This window comes from Gobio gobio, assembly GCF_949357685.1.
Source record: "Gobio gobio genome assembly, chromosome: 3".
Classification (NCBI taxonomy): Eukaryota; Metazoa; Chordata; class Actinopteri; order Cypriniformes; family Gobionidae; genus Gobio; species Gobio gobio.
Window position 1 is genome coordinate 39349444 of NC_137099.1, and position 18414 is coordinate 39367857.

At 38.1% G+C, this 18414-nt stretch overlaps 1 protein-coding gene across 1 annotated transcript; it reads left to right on the forward strand.

The window, feature by feature from the left end:
* Window positions 1–3543: 3543 nt before the first annotated feature.
* LOC307124294 (uncharacterized protein) lies at window positions 3544–11570 on the forward strand (the record flags this gene model as incomplete). Its single annotated transcript, XM_079813360.1, is given in 17 exon segments — window positions 3544–3670; window positions 5039–6822; window positions 7313–7402; window positions 7628–7832; window positions 7923–8179; window positions 8183–8209; window positions 8398–8538; window positions 8641–8755; window positions 8867–8938; window positions 9315–9455; window positions 9874–9987; window positions 10072–10145; window positions 10344–10448; window positions 10553–10668; window positions 10757–10895; window positions 11048–11168; window positions 11479–11570. Coding segments are annotated over 17 exon segments (3720 nt in total).
* Window positions 11571–18414: the final 6844 nt, after the last annotated feature.

The following is an 18414-nucleotide window of genomic DNA, read 5'->3' on the forward strand; positions in this document are numbered from 1 at the left end:
CTGCTGTTTGTCTCAGCCTACAATAGCGTGTCATTGGCCTGCCCCTTACAGACTCAGAATATGCTGACTGCGATTCCAGTCTTGTTGATTCCTGTCCTGATGTTGTACCACAACTGAGATTTACAAACTCTTGAGAGAATATGCCCGGTTGAACACGGCAATGTTGTAACCCAGCATTGTTCTGTTCAATAAATCCCAAGTTCATGTGACTTCGTCTCGTCGCTATTGTCCTGCGAGCTGTGGGTGTTTGCGTACGGACACGTTCTGCCTCCTGTGCACATGCTTTCTAGTCATTATGCCTTGTGCTTCTGTCTTATGAGTCAGACTGGAATGCTTTGTGAATACTGATGAACTCCAAAGACCTGAGGGCCGCCCCTTTCCATCAATCACGAATAAAAGCTCTTGGCCTTTCTCTGTAAGCGGAGATACGTTAGGTCTGAGCGTCTGCGCTGTACCCGCAGTCCTGTGGTTTGTCTGGAGGAAACCTTCAGTCTAAGAAGTCATGTTGCAGCCTAAACGGTGCTTTCAAACACATTTAGACTGATTGGTTTTGTGTGAGCACATTTAGGACCCCAACTCTTATACTGTAGTGATTGGATGGTCTGCTTGGAAAAGTTCTCCCCTCTGCACATCTGAACATTTTAACAATTAAATCATGGGTAGGCTATACATACCTTCATCGTTATTTCAAAATAAATTATATAAACTCAAACATTTGGGGTTTGTACGAATTTATTTAAATGAGCTGCATTTATTTGACCAAGAATACAGTAAATATTAATGTTAATATATCTTAAAAATATAATTTATTTCTGTGATGGCAAAGCTGAATTTTCAGCAGTCATTACTCCATTCTTCAGTGTCACATGATCATTCAGAAATCATTCTAATATACTGACTAATGTGCTATTTTTGTGGAAAGCATGATACTTTTTTTCAGGATTCTGTTGTATTTGAAATAGATTTTCTTTGTAACAATGTAAAAACCATGACATTTTTGACTTTATGCCCCTAAAAATATCAAAATTAATTGCAATATTTAAAAAAAGTCTGAATTGTATTTCTTGCAAATATGAATAGGGAAAAATAAATGAGCGTCATGTCATAAAGCCACATTTTGCTTGCAATCAGAGTTGTGAAGGCTTTCACAGCCAGGCATGCTGAGATAGTGTTTGCATTCAGATAAAAAAGCAAACTCGACGATGGCATGTGCTGCTATTTGGGCCCAATTTAAAAGAAATGTAACCTTAGCCCACCTATAAAGCAACAGTTCTTTGTAGTTTCGCTGGTCACAGTCTGTGTCTGATGCATTTGTGCTATTAGCCTCCCTTACATCCACACCACACGCATGTGCTCAGCTGGCTGCCTCGCCGTCTCTCTAGTGACTGATGAGAGTGTAAGGAATTTCCTTCAGGGTTGAGCTCGGTTTCTGCAAAATGATCCTATGAGTGACAAACTAATGGGACAAGACTGGAAGTGTGGGAGGGGGTAATACAAACTCTTGTTGGCACATTTTTAGACTAGACCGGCAGTCCTTTTAATCGCAACAGTGATTTCAGCCATGTCGCGATAAGCCTTTTGTAATTCCTGTGGCCACATTTGCAAATTACAGTATAATTCTGCAGGGTGTTCTGTACTGTTGCAGAATAAATATATTTACAGTATACCTCAAAGTTTCATTTTTGGGTGAAATATTTAGCTGAAAATTTCAGCTTCAAAAATGAGAGAGAAACTCAATATATTTCAGTGAATAATTGTTCTTAGCAACTATTAAATAATGGTATTGAGTAGAGATGAATTCTTCTGAATAACTTGGTGAAAGGCCGGCTGCCGCCAGTGTTCGCTTAATGAATTCCACCTGGTCTCTTTCCCAAAATCAAGGTTTGATCAGGCCACGGTCCCACTGGTTATAGCCCACAATTGCCTCCACAATGCTGATGTCAAAATCAAGCTCTTTACATACAAATGTATTTTCTGGCAGTGCCGAGTGGCTTTTTTCTGCCTACCCTCAAGCAGTAACTCAGCATGGCTTGTGTTGTTGATGGTAATGGAGTGTCTCGAGATGGCAGGCAAACTCTCCTCAGGCCTCTAAACTCAATCCTTTTTAATCCCAGGTCTAATTGCTCGCTTTGCCAGCCAAAGTGAATTCAGCTGCTGGCTGTCTGTGAGACCAACAGTCCCTAGAGCACAATGTAATAACATCATAGATCTACAGAAATTTAAAATTTAAACAAAAGACCGAAACGTGGCAGCTTGCCTGTCAAATAGGCCAACGGCCTTCGTACTCATGATAAGACAAAAGAAAAAGAGACATCAAGAGCCACGTGCCATCTGTCTCCCTTGCTGCTTTATCACTCCATTGAAAGTTATATTTGAAGAAATAGTATGAAGGTATGAAAATGAAAAGAACAAACAAAAAAACTGTACTCTTCTTACACCTTTCTTATATAGGCTATTGTATATATTAATTGAATATACTGTAGGTAACACTACATTGTCACCAGCAGAGGAGACTGTCTTTAGTGTTGAGTTGACTGAAAAATTCCACAGAAAAGAACAACTTTATGAAAAATATGACTGTATGCGCAAAAGTCACGTTTTATTGGCTTTGTTTCCTTTTATTTTGTTACAATGTCGTTATGTTTAACATGCCATATTCAGAGTTAACGCCTGTGTATGTGTCCCTGTGAATATAGTCGGTTATGTCTTAAGTGAACTTAAACAGTTGAAAAGAAAACGAGTTTGTACCAGTACCAGTATGTTGGATATGAGCAGATGACTGCTTTATTTTTCCTCAATGTTAATCTAATAACAAAAGAAAGGGAAAATCACTCACTGCTCTTGACTGGTTGAGCCCTGCTGGCGCAGCTCTAAATATTCACTGTGCTATTAAATGAAAGGTAAAATATGATAGAGCAATAATATGAACAGTGAAAGTAACAGTGGCTCCAATACATTACAGGCAAAATTAGGCATGGAAATAACTGAAGGAAATATCTATTTGCTGAGCCAACACATTTGATTCATATTCTTCCTCCAATATTAGTAATACATTTAAAATGCAATGAAAATACAGGTATTTTACTAAAAATAAAAGTGAAAACTCCCCCCCCCCCCCAGATAATTAAGTTGTTGAGTGTTGAATTTTGTTTTACAATAAATGACATACAATCCCTCAAACGTAAATGATGTACCACTTTCAGTGAGTTTTTAAACTAAAGCGATTAATTGAAAAGATTGGATCAGTTCAAATAAAAGCGGGTCCTTCCCGAATCAGCCATCGTTACAAAGCAGACCAATCAGCCACACCTGTAGATGAATTAATTAAAACACTCGTACTACCAGCCGTCGACGTAGCCGAAGTCCAATCTCCACTCTCTCATACCGACTTTGTCCACTTTTCCATGTTCTCAAAAGACTTTCAAAAACAATGTTGTCAAATCTTGCCGTGTCACAGACGCTGAACCCCACAAGAGATAGAGAAATTGCGTTTTATTAACAATCATCAGTGCACAGCAATACTTTTTTGCGCGGACAGCTCATATGTTTCCTTCCACAGCTCACTTCGATGAAATAGATTGTCCCTTCCTTCGATGGGGACGATGCAAGCGACCTTATTGTGTGTACAACCACGGCAAAGACAATACGTCTGGCGTGATGTCTACGACAGGTAGGCTATGATTCATATTTTAGATGAAATGTTACTTGACGGTTTTTAACAGGTGCTTGAATCAAAGCTATTGTTATTTAAAGTAGGCCTATATGCACGTGCAAAATATATAAATTATAAACATTAGATTTCGTTCATTACCTGTCTAGCTTTTATGCTGAAATAATAAAATAATCGTTTGTATTTAAAAAAAACCCTAATATCCCGTGTCTTTATGTGTAAGTGAGCCAGCTCACTTGATTTCATACCTTCCGTTAAGGGAACATCTGCTGCGTCCCTCTCAATTCGCCTACTTGTACTACGTCCTAAAAGTATGTCCTCATTTTGAGAAGAAAAAGTACATACTTTTGAGTGTGTAGCAGAAGAGAATGCGGACATACTTCGTCATTTTTTTAACGGACAGCTCTGTTGCATGCATCCTGTCACAGTTTAAACTGCCCTGTCATATTGTCACAGCTAAAATCCTCCACGTTCAATTTAATAGAGAAATGTTGTAGCACATTGATCTGCCTGTTGTGAGATTACAACAGTTCACAATGCTGTTGCTGATGAAATATAATGTCGATAACATTTGAATATATGTTTAGTCAAGTTAGATACTGATTATTAATCACTCAACCCCCTCTATCTAAACCTCTCTACTTAACCTTTGGACTCTTCCGACATGTTTGTATTTTTATTTAATTTTTTTATCCGAGTTTGTGGTTCTAAGCGAATCCTCGTCCAGCTTTCAATGGGTTGTGTGCAATATTAGCCATTAAGTGAGCGTAGAGAATTCTGACTGGAAATAGTAGACCATCCGGGTATCTTTGGAATACTCATTTCAACATAGCTATGATTTGGGACATACAAATTCTATTTTCGAATACTATTTAGGACGGATAGTATGCAAATTGGGACGCACCGATAGTGAGCATCGATGCACCCTGTTTTTCACTGTGCATTGTGGGACTGTTTCAGTGCCCTGGAAGGATTCTGCGATTGAGACATCCCTTAAAATGGCCGACTCCCTGATCAGCCCCCAACTACTGAACTAGGGTGCTGATTGAAACGCACCCTATTAGATTTGTAATGGTTGTAAATCCTGTAACATGATACACAACAACGTAACTGCATCATCACGCCCAAGAATTGCTGAATCATTTTAACAGGTTCTTAAAAATAACTTAAAAAGAGCCAATTCACAGAAATGAGTGGGATTAACCAGGCCTATGCTGGTCTATTATAGTAGGTCTACCTGCAAATTCATACTTGATTCTCACTTGTTCATTTTATTAAGCTGACATTTTGATAAAATTAGCTTTCTCATTTGTAAATTTGTGTTTTTTATTTTTATTTTAACCATTGCTTCACATTTATATCTTGCAGATCCCAAAGTAACTCCAGCCAATGGAGCGTCTCACACCACTGAAGAAAATTATGCTTGTCTTGAGGAACTGGAGAGGATCAACAAAGAAATAGAGGCAGTAAGGAGTGAGGTGGAAAAAGAACAAAAAAGACTGTCACAGTATCAGACATCGCAGTCCCTCACTCAGACCGATAATGCAGGTCTTTGCTCTGAGAAATATTTAAGAACCACTAACAGTCAGGCTAAAGACCAGAATGGAAACCATTTGAAATACAAAAAGCCTGTTTCCTCAAACAGTGGTTGTAAGTATGTGGTTGATCGTGCCAGACCCAAGACTGATTTGGAATATGACCCTTGTTCCAATTTCTCTGCAGACTTGCTATCCAGCAGCTCAGTGGAATGTAAGTTAAAGTCAACTGATAAAGTGGATATTGAACACAGCCTGAAGAATGACCGAACAGGAAAAAATGTTCAGCTTCTGTCCTCTCATTTTGACAACTCTGATGATGAAGGTACCTTGGTCATTGATATTCCACCTTCAGCAAATGATCAGGGAAAACGTAGGGCCAAACAGAAAGGCAAGAGTACAATTATTAAACCACTGCATTCACCTGAGGGGAAGTGTGCAGTTAATAATGGCCAAACAAAACCCAGGCAGCACAAAGAAAAGGTTTCTTCTGATGGAATTCCAAGTCAAGAAATGAAACCTATTGTGAGTGACCAGGACGAAGAAAGGACCTCAGCGAAACCTATGATGACACAAGAACAAGAGTCTTCTGAGGGGGAACTTGTCATTGATGTTTCACCTTCTGAAGATGAACATAAGCTTTTAAAGCAGTGTGGCGCTATAACCAAGGAACTACTTGATTCACCCAAATTATGTCCTATTAGCAATGCCCCAGCTGAGGACGGTAAAGAGGCTAATGAAGGGCCCTTAAATAAACAGGTAAAAATTGCAAAGTACTCAGTAAAAGAAACCAACCCTTTTCTGGAGGATCTAAGAGAAGAACCTGTAACTGAACCAATTAACTTTACAAATCTCAAAATGGACATGTTTGTTACACAACAAGAGGAAAACGTCCTGGATGACATTTCCACATGTCTAGACAATCTGAGAAGTGAGAGTGAGAGGATCAAATGCTTTCAAGATGTTAAGATTCTTCCTGTTAGTTCAGTTTATGAAGATATTTCCTCACAATCTCCTGCAAGTGTAGGACAAGATGCATCTTTTAGGGCAGAACCACAAATTGACTGCATCTCAAGTTATACTCAAAAGCCAGAAATTCTATCTTCTAAGATCATCTCCCAAGAGCAAACACATCATCGGTACTTCCCCATGGTCTCATCTCAGTCCTTTCCTTCATCCTTACGTAAGGTAGAAGAGCATGGATGTGGTCCACACTCTCAAATCCTGGCTGAAACGTCTTGGCCAACTATTCAGAAAAGTCCCGTCCATTCATTTGCCCAGAACATGCCTGCGTATGTTTCAGAGATTGACACCAGAACTCTTTCAGCACCATCAACTAGTCAGCTCAACCTAAAAACAACTGTGGCCTTTGAAAAATTACCTACATCAGAAGCATCATTCCCTGTTCCCTGTGACATACCTGTTCTTCCACAGACCATTGCATCTGCCGAGATGACAGGATGTAATAATGAATCCTTTGTAGTTGACTCTAGTTCTGACGAGGAGCTCAGGTATTCAGACCTAGATCTTTCAGAAACTGACCCAATGGAAGAGTGCTACAAAATCTTCATGGAAGCCAACCAAAATAAAGCTCCTGCCATTCATTGTGATGCATCTGTAAGTAAATTCATCCAATATGTAATAGTGTATTTAGATCTGCTGGTGTGTGACCATATCAAAAAAAAGTCTCTTATGCTTACACAGGCTTTTGATAAAAAAATAAAGTAAAAACAGTAATATTGTGAGATTACAATTTAAAAAACAGGTTTGTAATATTTCAAAATGTAATTTATTCCTGTAATGCCAAAGCTGAATTTTAAGCATCATTACTCCAGTCTTCAGTGTCACATAATCCTTCAGAAATCATTCTAATATGCTGATTTGGTGCTTAAGAATCAGTTGTGCTGATTAATATTTTTTTGGATTTGAATATAAAGTTCAAAATAACAGCATTTAATTGAAATGGAAATCTTATGTAACGTTTTAAATGTCAATTTTGATCAATTTAATGCATCCCTGCTGAATAAAAGTATTAATTAAATCAAAATAAGAAACAATTCGCACTGACCCCAAACTTGAGCGGTAGTGTACACACCATGTTTTTTAGGAAGAAGTATTAGAGAGCCAAGACACTGCGATAAAGTCCAATCCAACAGCTGTGCTGAAGAAAAGGGTGGCGCATGCGGCGAAGTTTGAGGTACGAGATGAGTCATCCTCGGTTTTGTAATATGAAAGTGCATATTGTATTCCTTTGAAAACATTTACTTAATTATTAACACATGAATATTCCATCTGTATTTATTTGCTCTTCAAAGTAGTTCCAAACCAGTGTTTTCTTTTTTTGTAGAACAAATAATGAAGCATTTTAATTCAGAGTTCAACAAAGTGGTTTATGATTTCAGCAGTCCTCTTTATTCAACAGCCAGCAAGTAAAAGCAAAGCACAGATTATTGTCCCTCTTCGAGATGGAGGCTCCCAGTTGACCGTTCCATCCAGAGCTCAATTATGCCAAAGAAGAGCAGCCATTTTGACTACTGCCGTAAAAGGGTGCCAGTCCCAGGTCATAAGTAGTGCTCCAAAAAAAGTTTATATACCCAATGTCATTCATTCAAGTTCAGTGCAAAACCGTAAGCATCATGTGCAGTTTGTTTTATAAGATTGGTTATTCATAATTTATGGAATTGTGATTTTGATTCTTTTATTTTTTATTTTTATAGCCTGTCTTGGTATCATTCCGGTTGGTGCTACTGTACAGCTGGGGACAAATCTGCACTTCCTCGTACCTGAAGGAAATTGTGCTTTACCTCTGACCCTGATTCCAACCACAATGTCCATCCAACGGACACCTCAGCCTTCTCCAACTGTTCAGTTTTCACATACTCCACAACCTCCACATCCTCCACAACCAGCCAACTACACACCAGCTAAGGTTTGCTTTGCACTTTACTCTACTAGTCTGTTTTTTTATTTGTATTGACCCTTTTCTATTGGCTTTTTTCCATCTGTTGTAACATGAATTTTGTAGTCTATTTGTGTTGTTAAATTTGGCATGCAATGATATTTCACTCTATTTGTTTTCTAAATTGATGTTATTGATCTTATTAATCTACAATCAAAATACAGAGAAGCTCTGTCACTACTTTTTATTGCAACTTTAAGATGAAGTGATGGGTAATTTCATGAATTGTGTAGGCAATGGGCGTCAAAAGAAAGGCAAAAGTACATCACGAGGTTGGGACAAAGGTACCACATGATGTTCGTCAACGTTATGTGAACCTCTTTGTGGAGGAGTTCCTGAAATCATCTGTGACGGTGCAAGATGCATTTGAGAAGGTCTGGGTTTGAGAGCTCAAATGTATACTACTTATTCCTTTGATTCTCTGATTATGTTTTTTAATGTGTCTCTTTCCCAACATATCTATTTAAATGCTCTAGGCTCTGGCAGAAGAAAAAATAGTTTATGACCGCAGTATCAATAAGCTCAAGTATCTAAGCATAGCTGTCAATGCACTTAAGAGACTTAAAAACCAAAACGTCTTGCCTGCCAAAGGTAGGTTTGGTATATTTATGCATGATGTTCTTTTGTTCAAATTACTGCAGCCACTTTTGTTTACTGCAACATGCACTCCTATCAGGTCACCCTCCTTATATGTACTTACAGCTCCCAGTGAGAGAGATCAGCATGTGTCTAGAGGCAATGTACCACTAAATACTCAAGCACTTCAGGGACCCGGTAAGAGCTGGTTCTTGTTTCAGGGTCAAACTAAAGTGTTCACCTCTGTCACTATAATTCTTTTTATTTATGTATTTATTTATAGGTGGTGTTTATTAAAGAGTACTGCCTACTGTGCATTATCTACATATTGTAATGTTTATATGTAGTAGTAATTAACTAGATTTAAAAATGTTCTAAATCCATGCAAAACAATACTAGTGTGCATCAGGGCATTGCTGTGTGGTGGTGGTAGTAGTAGTAGTAGTAGAATAGTAAAATATTTATCGACACTGGGTCTATATATTTATATATGTGTATATATGTGTAACATAGGTGTCATCATTGTAGATGTAGTTATTTTGATTATACGTACTGTCTTGTTTTACTGATGCAGGTGATTTGACACTTTATGAGCAACTAAAGGAGCATGTTCTGTCTGAGGACGTGTTGCGAGTAAACAACTTCCCTCGTAAACATCAGAATAAAGCTGACTTTGCCATCCAGTATGGAGATACCAAGAAGGGCATAAGCGACAGTGAGTCCGTTCATACTCAGTTCATACTCAAACATGTCTGAATTGTTAGACCCAGCAAGTGATTTTGCGTTAAAGGATGTCTAATAGCCATCCAAACACAGCCATGATGTCTAGGCTAAAACAAGGCGAAATTTGCAAAAATACACTAGTCATCTAGAACATGACCATGTCAAAGAAATTAAACCAAACATCTTGTAATCACTGTTGACTTTGCTTTGTTTTGGCTAGAAGTGGGTTACTCATAGCCAGACTATATCAGGTATATATTTAACAGAGGCGGTGAAATGACGGCTATTGCTTGCTGGGGACTTTCCAGATCAAGTCACTGTTGTTTAATTGCAAACAAAATTTTTTAATATATAGATGAAGCTATTAGGATTTGAAGCCTTTAAAATAATTAGGAATACAATGGTAACAGCTTTAAAGAGAATCTGCTGTCGATGTGGAGCAACGTTCTCTGTTGACAAAAGTGGAAAGCACACCCGCAGAGAGGAGTGTAACTATCATTATGGAAAAGTCATAGAGAATCGAGGTAAGTGGCTTAGAATGTCTCTAAAGTTTTATTTTTTATTTCTATCAATATCCATTTATCTACTCTGTATGTCTTCTTTCATAGTGCCGGGAGGTGTTGAGACGCGCTACAGTTGTTGTGAGAGTGCAGTCGGGTCACCTGGATGTCAAGTGTTCAATGTATTATGATTCATGTTGAAATTATACTTGTGTACTCGTGCTTTGTTGAAGGGGCTGAAAACATTTCACCTGATGGTCTCCACTTCTTTATGCCGCAATGGCAATTATTGTAGCGTTTCACCAAGCCGTTAACCTAATAATTAATTTTTTTTCAGTGACTACAGTTGAGACTTCCACTGTATTTTCCAATGTTTACAGCTTCATGTCCACGATGCAGTAAGTCTTCAGGGCTTTGTGAGCAGTCTTCCTCAATCTTCGGCGGGCAAAACATGTCCAGGAGTCTTTGCTGTTGACACACAAACAGTAAGGGTTATGTATTATTCATAATTAAAATGAACCTAAACAAAAAAGAACATGGAGGTACATTAATGTGACCTTTTATTAAATTTGAATGTGTGTTTTACCAGTGCTACGCGACTCAAGGTCTGGAACTAGCAAGAGTGACTGTAGTCAACAGCAGTTTGCAAGTCATCTTTGACTCCTTTGTCAAGTCTGGTAATGATGTCATTGACTATAACACCAGGTGGGATGTTAATTTAATATGTTAATTTGTTTCAGTGGAGCAAACTGTGATTTTAAATGTTGTAAGTCATAACTTTTATCCTGCTCAGGTTCTCCGGCATCAGTGAGGATGATGTGAAGGGCACCAGCTCATCTTTGCGCGATATACAAGCAGTGCTTTTGAGCTTTATTAATGCAGACACGATTCTGATTGGCCATGGCTTGGAGAATGACTTGGCTGCTCTCAAAGTGAGTTCTAACGCCATGCTCTCAAGATTTTCGGGCATATTACAATGTAACCTTTCAACATTATGAACTAGGCATTGGCTTTTATCCTCAAGTTTGTAGTTTTGACTGGAGGCTCTTAAGAATTAAATTTTTAGTTGTTCTGCCATCTTCAGATTATTCACAACAATGTGATTGACACGTCAGTGGTGTTTCCCCATCGTCTGGGACTGCCACACAAAAGAGAACTTAACAGTCTGACTGCAGACTACCTCCGGAGAATTATCCAAGAGAGGGGTATGTTGGCCTGTTAAACGAATTTGTTAGCAATGATCAAACCTCGCTGAATTAGAAACCGTAGCTTTATGCTGGACTCCAGGTGTATATTGTTTCATGGCATATTATCCATACACTCAGAAGTAGGGATAGTGTACACAGGGATCATTCAGATGTGTTTGACTTTTCCATGAATTGAAGTAATTGAGTCTGTACTGAAGGGAAATGTCTGTCGAGCACACCTACAAACATGACTTGCACACAACTCAACAGCACATGCTTGCTACTTAAAAAGAAAAGAAACAAAAAATAAATTTCTCATTTGCCACAGAGGTGGGGCATGACACACGTGAGGATGCCACTGCATGCATGGAGCTCATGCTCTGGAGGGTGAAAGAAGACTCCAAAGTGAAAAGATGGTGACTTTCAATAAAGCTTATTGTTTTTCTTTGTTCATTCAGTCCATGCACCAGTGAATTTGGTGCTTTTGCATGCATATGTGGTGTGTTGGGTATTTACTCATAATTTTTGTTCAAATATTATTATAAATAGGTATATGATACATTTTTCTTTGGTTTCACACTATTGATTGTATATTTGTAATTAATAGGCAAATTTATTTTTTTTGTGTGTGGGCTTATATGCACTGTGGGAGCACTGTGAATCTTTGAAATCTGGAAAGAGGGAATGAAATTAAAGGCATTGACAAGAAATAGCTGCACTGTTTGATTTTACTTCATTCATATATCCTGGAGTGTTGATTAGCATACAGGTGTAATGGGTCATTACCCCCCATTTGAGCCAATAAGAGTCTGCTGCTTATCAGCACCACATGCATCAAATCTAGTTAATCAGATCATGAGAAGATAAGTGACTCAGGAAGTCTTTTATTTTAAAAGGAAGATGTGTACGTTTAATTTCAAATAAGGTCTTTTGGTAACCTGTTGGGAACTCAGGATTTTTCGGTTGGTGACGTTATTGCACAGAAATTGCACACTTTACATTTGAGTAAGTACATTTTCTTTTTTTTTAACATTATTCAGATTGAGAATTCTGACCTGTCACTCAATTATTTCGAAAAATTATGACATCTCAAATACTGTACTGTAATTATTTGCTAGTGTATATTAGGGGAGAGTGGGGTAATGTGAGACATCGGGTAATGTGAGACACCCCCTGTATCTAGTCAACAGAACACATTTGTGGTCATATGACCATTATGTTTTCAAGCCCCTTCAATTTCCCCTTGGCCATGAAGGAGAGGACCTCATGGTGCTGTGGCAAGCATGTTTTTTTTCACAAAAATATTTTTTTGCATGTTAAAGTAAATTTTCTTGCGGTCAACTTAATCAACTGTTGTGCCAAAGCAAATTGGTTCACGTAGAAAAACTTATATCACACATGTTGATGAACTACCAACATATAAAACAATGTGATGATGCTAGCTGAAGATTATCCTGAATTGCTAAGAGAGATCGTTTTTTCTAAAAATGTGGCGGTGGGGTAAAGTGAGACATGAGGCACAAGTTAAGTTTAGTCTTAAACATATTTTAATGTAATATTCCATTACATATGTTTTAATTTTAATGTCATAAACGTTGTAGAAAAGCCATCATGCCAAGGCAATACACCAGTTCTAGCTGGTTCTGATTGTCCTTTGCTCTGACCCCCAGACTCTAGCTGGCTCTAAGGGTCCTGTGTTCTGACCCCCAGACTGTGTTCTAGTCTAACTGGTTCTATCTGTCATTTGAATGTTAATGAAAACATTTTGAATTATATTATGTTGTATTTGATTTTGTTCAGTTACTTTGAAGTGTTTAGAAAAAAAGTGCTTAATTGACCAATCCCCATGATCCTGTTACTAGTCCGACATTAGTCCTGGACCATGTGGGGTTGTCAAGCTAGCTGTCAGGATTATAACTGTTACAACGTGTTGTTATGGTAGTTTCAGAGTGGAAAAAGTAAGTGGTTCACTTTACCCCCTTGAATTCTCTGGTCTGTCTCAGTTTACCCCTAAGCTGGGGTAAAGTGAGACACAAGACGACTTTTTTAAAAACAATTGTATTTTCACTGACCTTCGTCCTAAATACATTCTGATAATTTCCATTGCTAGGAAACATCCTGAATTAATGGGAAATGTGTCAATTGTACTGATGTATAATTTTAGCTCGCGTAGAGGGGAGCAAATGTAAAAAATGTCTCCCTTTCCCCACTCCGTTTTTCTTTTACAGTCAATAGGATATATTTGTCAATATTTAAGTCACTTTTTTTTCTCCAAAATTCTTCACACATTGAGCATGACAGCAGTCTGTGTGAGCTATGTGTATAATTTTCCATTGCTTTGGCACACATTGACTACATCTTTCAAATGACATAGTGTGCAAAAACACAACCACCACCAAAATTCTATGTACACAGGCATGCTGACATACCTTTTTTTCTTCATCAAAACAATACAAAACTGAATACCAGCGCAATTTGCTACATTTTCTACAGAAATACAGAAATGTTGCAAATCCCACCACTGGTGTTAGTCTTTACATTTCATTACCATCTATACAAAAAGGCACAACTTAGAAATAATTGTGTACTATAACGTAACATACTGCAGTTAATTCTAAACAGTAGAGGGGTGTCATACTTGTTGGGTAAAGAAATTCCACAATTAATGAATGTATAGTGCTGCCTGTTGTTAGTCATTGCTTTATGAGTAATAGTTTTTGTTGGGTGACCACTTTTGCTATTGTGTTATGGAAGAGAATGAGTTGATTTGAGACATCCATGAAGTGTTTTGGTAGTTTTAGTGCTTTTTGAGTGTGAAATGAACTGCTGTGCCAAGCTGAAAGTTGGTAAAGGGAACCGTGTGAAGGGTTTTTGATGCAGTGAGATCCAGGCAGATGAATAACACATTTTATTAAATAAAATATAACGACAACAAATGAATCAAGTAATATTATTAAAGTTTCAAGATAAGAGGGAAGAATAAATCTATCTTAGTCAATATAGATGATAATAAACAAAATGCATAGTGTATCTAACAGATGAAGTTGGTAATGATCAGAATATAGAGAAAAGTTTGCAAAATAAAAAGAGAGACAAGAATGAAGTCAGACTTCTGAAACTAAACATTATTTATATGATGTGCTTAGCAGGAAGAGACTAGGGAAAGTACTTAATTTAAATTCTTGGTATCTCTTTGTACCTTGATTCCAAGAAAGATAATGAATTTTGCAAACACATTTGATTATGAGAGGATACAGAATTTGTAGAAGAAGCTAAGAAGGGTCAACATATGAGATAAGATGGTTTGCCTCAACTTTTGGAGATGTGGCAACAATAATCATGTTAGAAGAAAAAAATACATGCCATTGATTACATCTTCAGGACAAAGGTTGAGTAGATGTCTAAATAGGTTATATGAACAATGAGTGTTTGATATCGAACATTCATAAAAAGAATAAAATTTGAATAAATACACCAGTTGTCCTTAAATGACCTTACAGTAGTATTGAGAAATGTCCAACACTGTGAAATGTGTAAACACAACAATTATAGATCGAAACAAGCTCACAACTTTGTAGTTAACCTAATTCGTAATGCCAGTAATAGTCATTTAAAACCTGAAAGGCTCCTAGACCTGGCCTCAGTCTCTGACCCAAAATCAGAATGCCTTTAATTCATTCTGATGGGACTGAACCCTGAAAAGAACTGAATCCGGGACAAGGCTACTGCTCTGAATTGACTTTTAAATGGCTCCTGGTGGAGTTTTACCTGCTTGTTTGACTCTTTCCACTCTTTTGACAGGTGTTTGAGGGCCGCGGCTGCAGTGAAAAGCCAGTGTGAGGGCTGGTGAAACAGTGGGCTGACATGCCCGGGAGCAGTGCCAGGGCGCTGCTGGTGCTGCCCGTTTGGGCTCATGCTGTACAAGCTGTGTGAGCGTGGCCCAACTGGCTGCTGGGAATGCCTCAGCGACAGCCCTGGACTACTGTAGCAGCATCCACATGAACACACTGCTCTTGGCACAGAGCGAAAGAAACCAGATGCTCGTCCTTCCAGCCGGGAATGTAGGAAAATCTGTTTGCATGGATATTGATGATTAGTGTACAGAATATTTTTGTGATTGGATTTCTTTTATTTCAGCTTCTAACAAAAAAAAAAAAAAAATCGTTGTTAGGATTGTTACATTTTATTTGAACGTATCCATTACCTATAGTAGGCTACAGAGCAGCTCGCAGGGGCATAGCCTTAGATTTGTATATGTATCTTTTTTTTTTCTCCAATTTGTTTGACCAGGTCTTCCCTTAAAACAGAATTAATGACTTGCTACCCAGTGTCTTAATTGTAAGACAAATGACCGTGTGGCACTATGCTAATTGATTGAAGACAGGAATTCAGTTGGGCTAATTGAATGGCACAGGAAAAAATCATTCAATCTAAAGTATGTTCCGTTCCTTGAAAACTCACCGAAGGTTAATTAGTTTTACCTTTGAATCAATAAAATCAGTGTGAAAGAAAGTCCAACCTTGTAACCTGTTGGTTGTGTTTCAAAGTGGGGAGATGAATTTTAGATGTATTTTTTTTTTTTCTTTCTTTTTGGGTGGTGTGATCCAGCATTCAGTATGAGAATATTTCATACAGAATGTGTGCAGAATCCTTGACTGTTAACTTTTAGCACAAAGCAATATATTTTCCCAATGTACAGACCGCTCACCCCCAAACCAGACACTGAAACATCAGAAAACTGGTAGCAATTTCAAACATTCCTTATTTGCTCTGAACCCAGCATCCAGCTGCTAGTGTGCTTCCTGCTGAGGGCATAGGAGATAAACCAGTGTCACAAAGTTAATTGCATTATTTAAAACTGTTGGCCTGGCGTTGTCAGCTGGATGAGCGAACTTATTATGGTTATGGTCTTTGGACATCATTTCAACATGTTTGGTGTGATAGTAATATAATATTTCTTTGATGCTGATTTGTGTAAAAATTTAGCTTTTTCGCCACTGTATACAAAGAAAGACATGTCGTCTTGCTATATGATTTGGAAAAAGAAATAATGAAATCCGTAAGTGTGCATTTTAGAAAAAAAGGTGCTGCTGCCACCTATTGTTCTATTGTTGTACCCAGCTCCAAAATTGCAAAAAAAGTGATGTTAATTGTCATTGTGAATGCTTTTCTACTTCTAAGTTTTTTAAGAACTTGATATTATTGTCAGGAAGATTTTGCCATTTTGAGTGTGAGTGGTCAATAGAAGAGTGAGATGTATTTAATATATTCTAAGAAGTAGAAAACAATTATGTATTAAGGAATCAATTGAATGCTACATCCGATTGACTCTGGATAAGACATGTCAAGATAATAGTTGTAAAATAATTATCCTCCTTTTTCCCAAAAGAAAACTAAAGGTCTGTATTTTTTTGGGACTGTATAGTAGGGGCATTGCATTGTAAATGATTTCTCGATAGAAAGTAATTTCATTTGTTTGTTAGTCATATTTTGGGGTCAATTACATTATAGCCATTGTCATCAAATCATTTTTGGAATTGTACAACAGTCAATACCATAAAAATCAGTAGTAGTAGCCTACTGTACACGGAATACTACCTGTTGAAAAATTCTCAGTGACTTCTCTAATAAAACAGCTATTTTTTATCGAAAACTTCAAATATAGCTCACTCTGAAATTAAGATTGAATTGAAAACACACTGAAGATTAGTAGACAGGATGTCAGTTCATTAAGCGATAAGCTGTTTCCTCCACTGACAAAACAAAACAAAAAACAGCTTCTCGTATTCTTTCCAGTGTACTATCGCATTACACCTTTTTGGGGTTAACATTGGAGGCTCCCCCAGGGGGAGGGGCTCTGGTTATACTCTAAGTGGCTGCCATGGCAACTTGACCATTTGAACAGTAACATCATTCAGAAAAACTGCAATCAACACTCTATACAGTCAAATAGTTGAAGTCTAATTGGGTTCTAGCTACTAGACAAACACCCTTTTTAAGACCACCCTAACCACCAGCTTGCCAAGGGCTTGCGTATAATCCCTCTACCCAATGTGCGTCCCCTGTCGCGCCTCCAGATTGTCAGGATTCTCACTGAGCTCCTGTGTGCTGCACCCCTGGTCTTATCTGACATGGGATCATGTGTGGCTGTGGCCTGTGTGGTCATCGATAGACGGACAATCCATAAATGCGACAAATAAAAAGTATTCCGTCTGTGAGAATGAGAGCTTTTTTGCAACCCAGACTGACTGAAAAAAACATGCCTGTAACAACATTTTTGCAAATTATTACGTTGCTTTTTGCATGTTTTGAGAGACATCAAAATAATGTAGCCTAAACCTAACCAATAGTGTTAAAGGGTTAGTTCACCCAAAAATGAAAATTAGCCCATGATTTACTCACCCTCAAGTCATCCTAGGTGTATGTGTATGAGTTATATTAAAATATGTCCTGGCTAATCCAAGCTTTATAATGGCAGTGAATGGCTGTTTCTGTTTTGAAGTCAATAAAAGTGCATCCATCCATTATAAAAGTGCTCCACATGGCTCCAGGGGTTAATAAAGGCCTTCTGAAGCGAAACAAGGCATTTATGTGAGAAAAATATCCAAAGACTCCATTTGTCCATAGTTTATTTCTAAACAAACACGACAATGTATAAAAGGCTCCATTACCTTGTATCTTACACTATCGCCCCGTAGAAGCCGTTTTTGTAAAAATAGGCTAAGGATTGCGTCATAACCACGCGACTCTGTCGCACAGTAGAGAAATTACCGTATAGACAGGAGGAGAAGCATGCAGGCAATCTTTTATTGTCTATGAGGCAATCGGGGGGACGTGGAGGCATAAAGTCCGATAAAGTCAAGAGAGAAGCATGGGGAGAAGCCCATAGAGAGCCAAAAGCAACGGGACAAAATTTTTCAACAACGTGATTCAGATATCACTTTGAACAACTACTAGAAGACTTAAAACTGTCAGACAGGTTGCTCACGTCACATCTACGTCGTCAAGCTCAGCCATCAGGAAGTGAGTGCTTCTACTTGAATTCACTTTTTCCCTGTTGAAGTCTATGGGGTCGCTGTGACCATTTCTTTTACTGTCAATGACGCAGAAGCGTAGAGGATAGAGCAAAACAAAACTTGGTTCTCACGAGAACAAGCATATTCTCAACCGGAGCGTCTTACGTCATGTGCTGGAACGCCAGTCTCTCGTGAACGCACGTACGACAGTTAGCGGAAGCTAGAGATTACAGTTTGTAAAGTGTTAA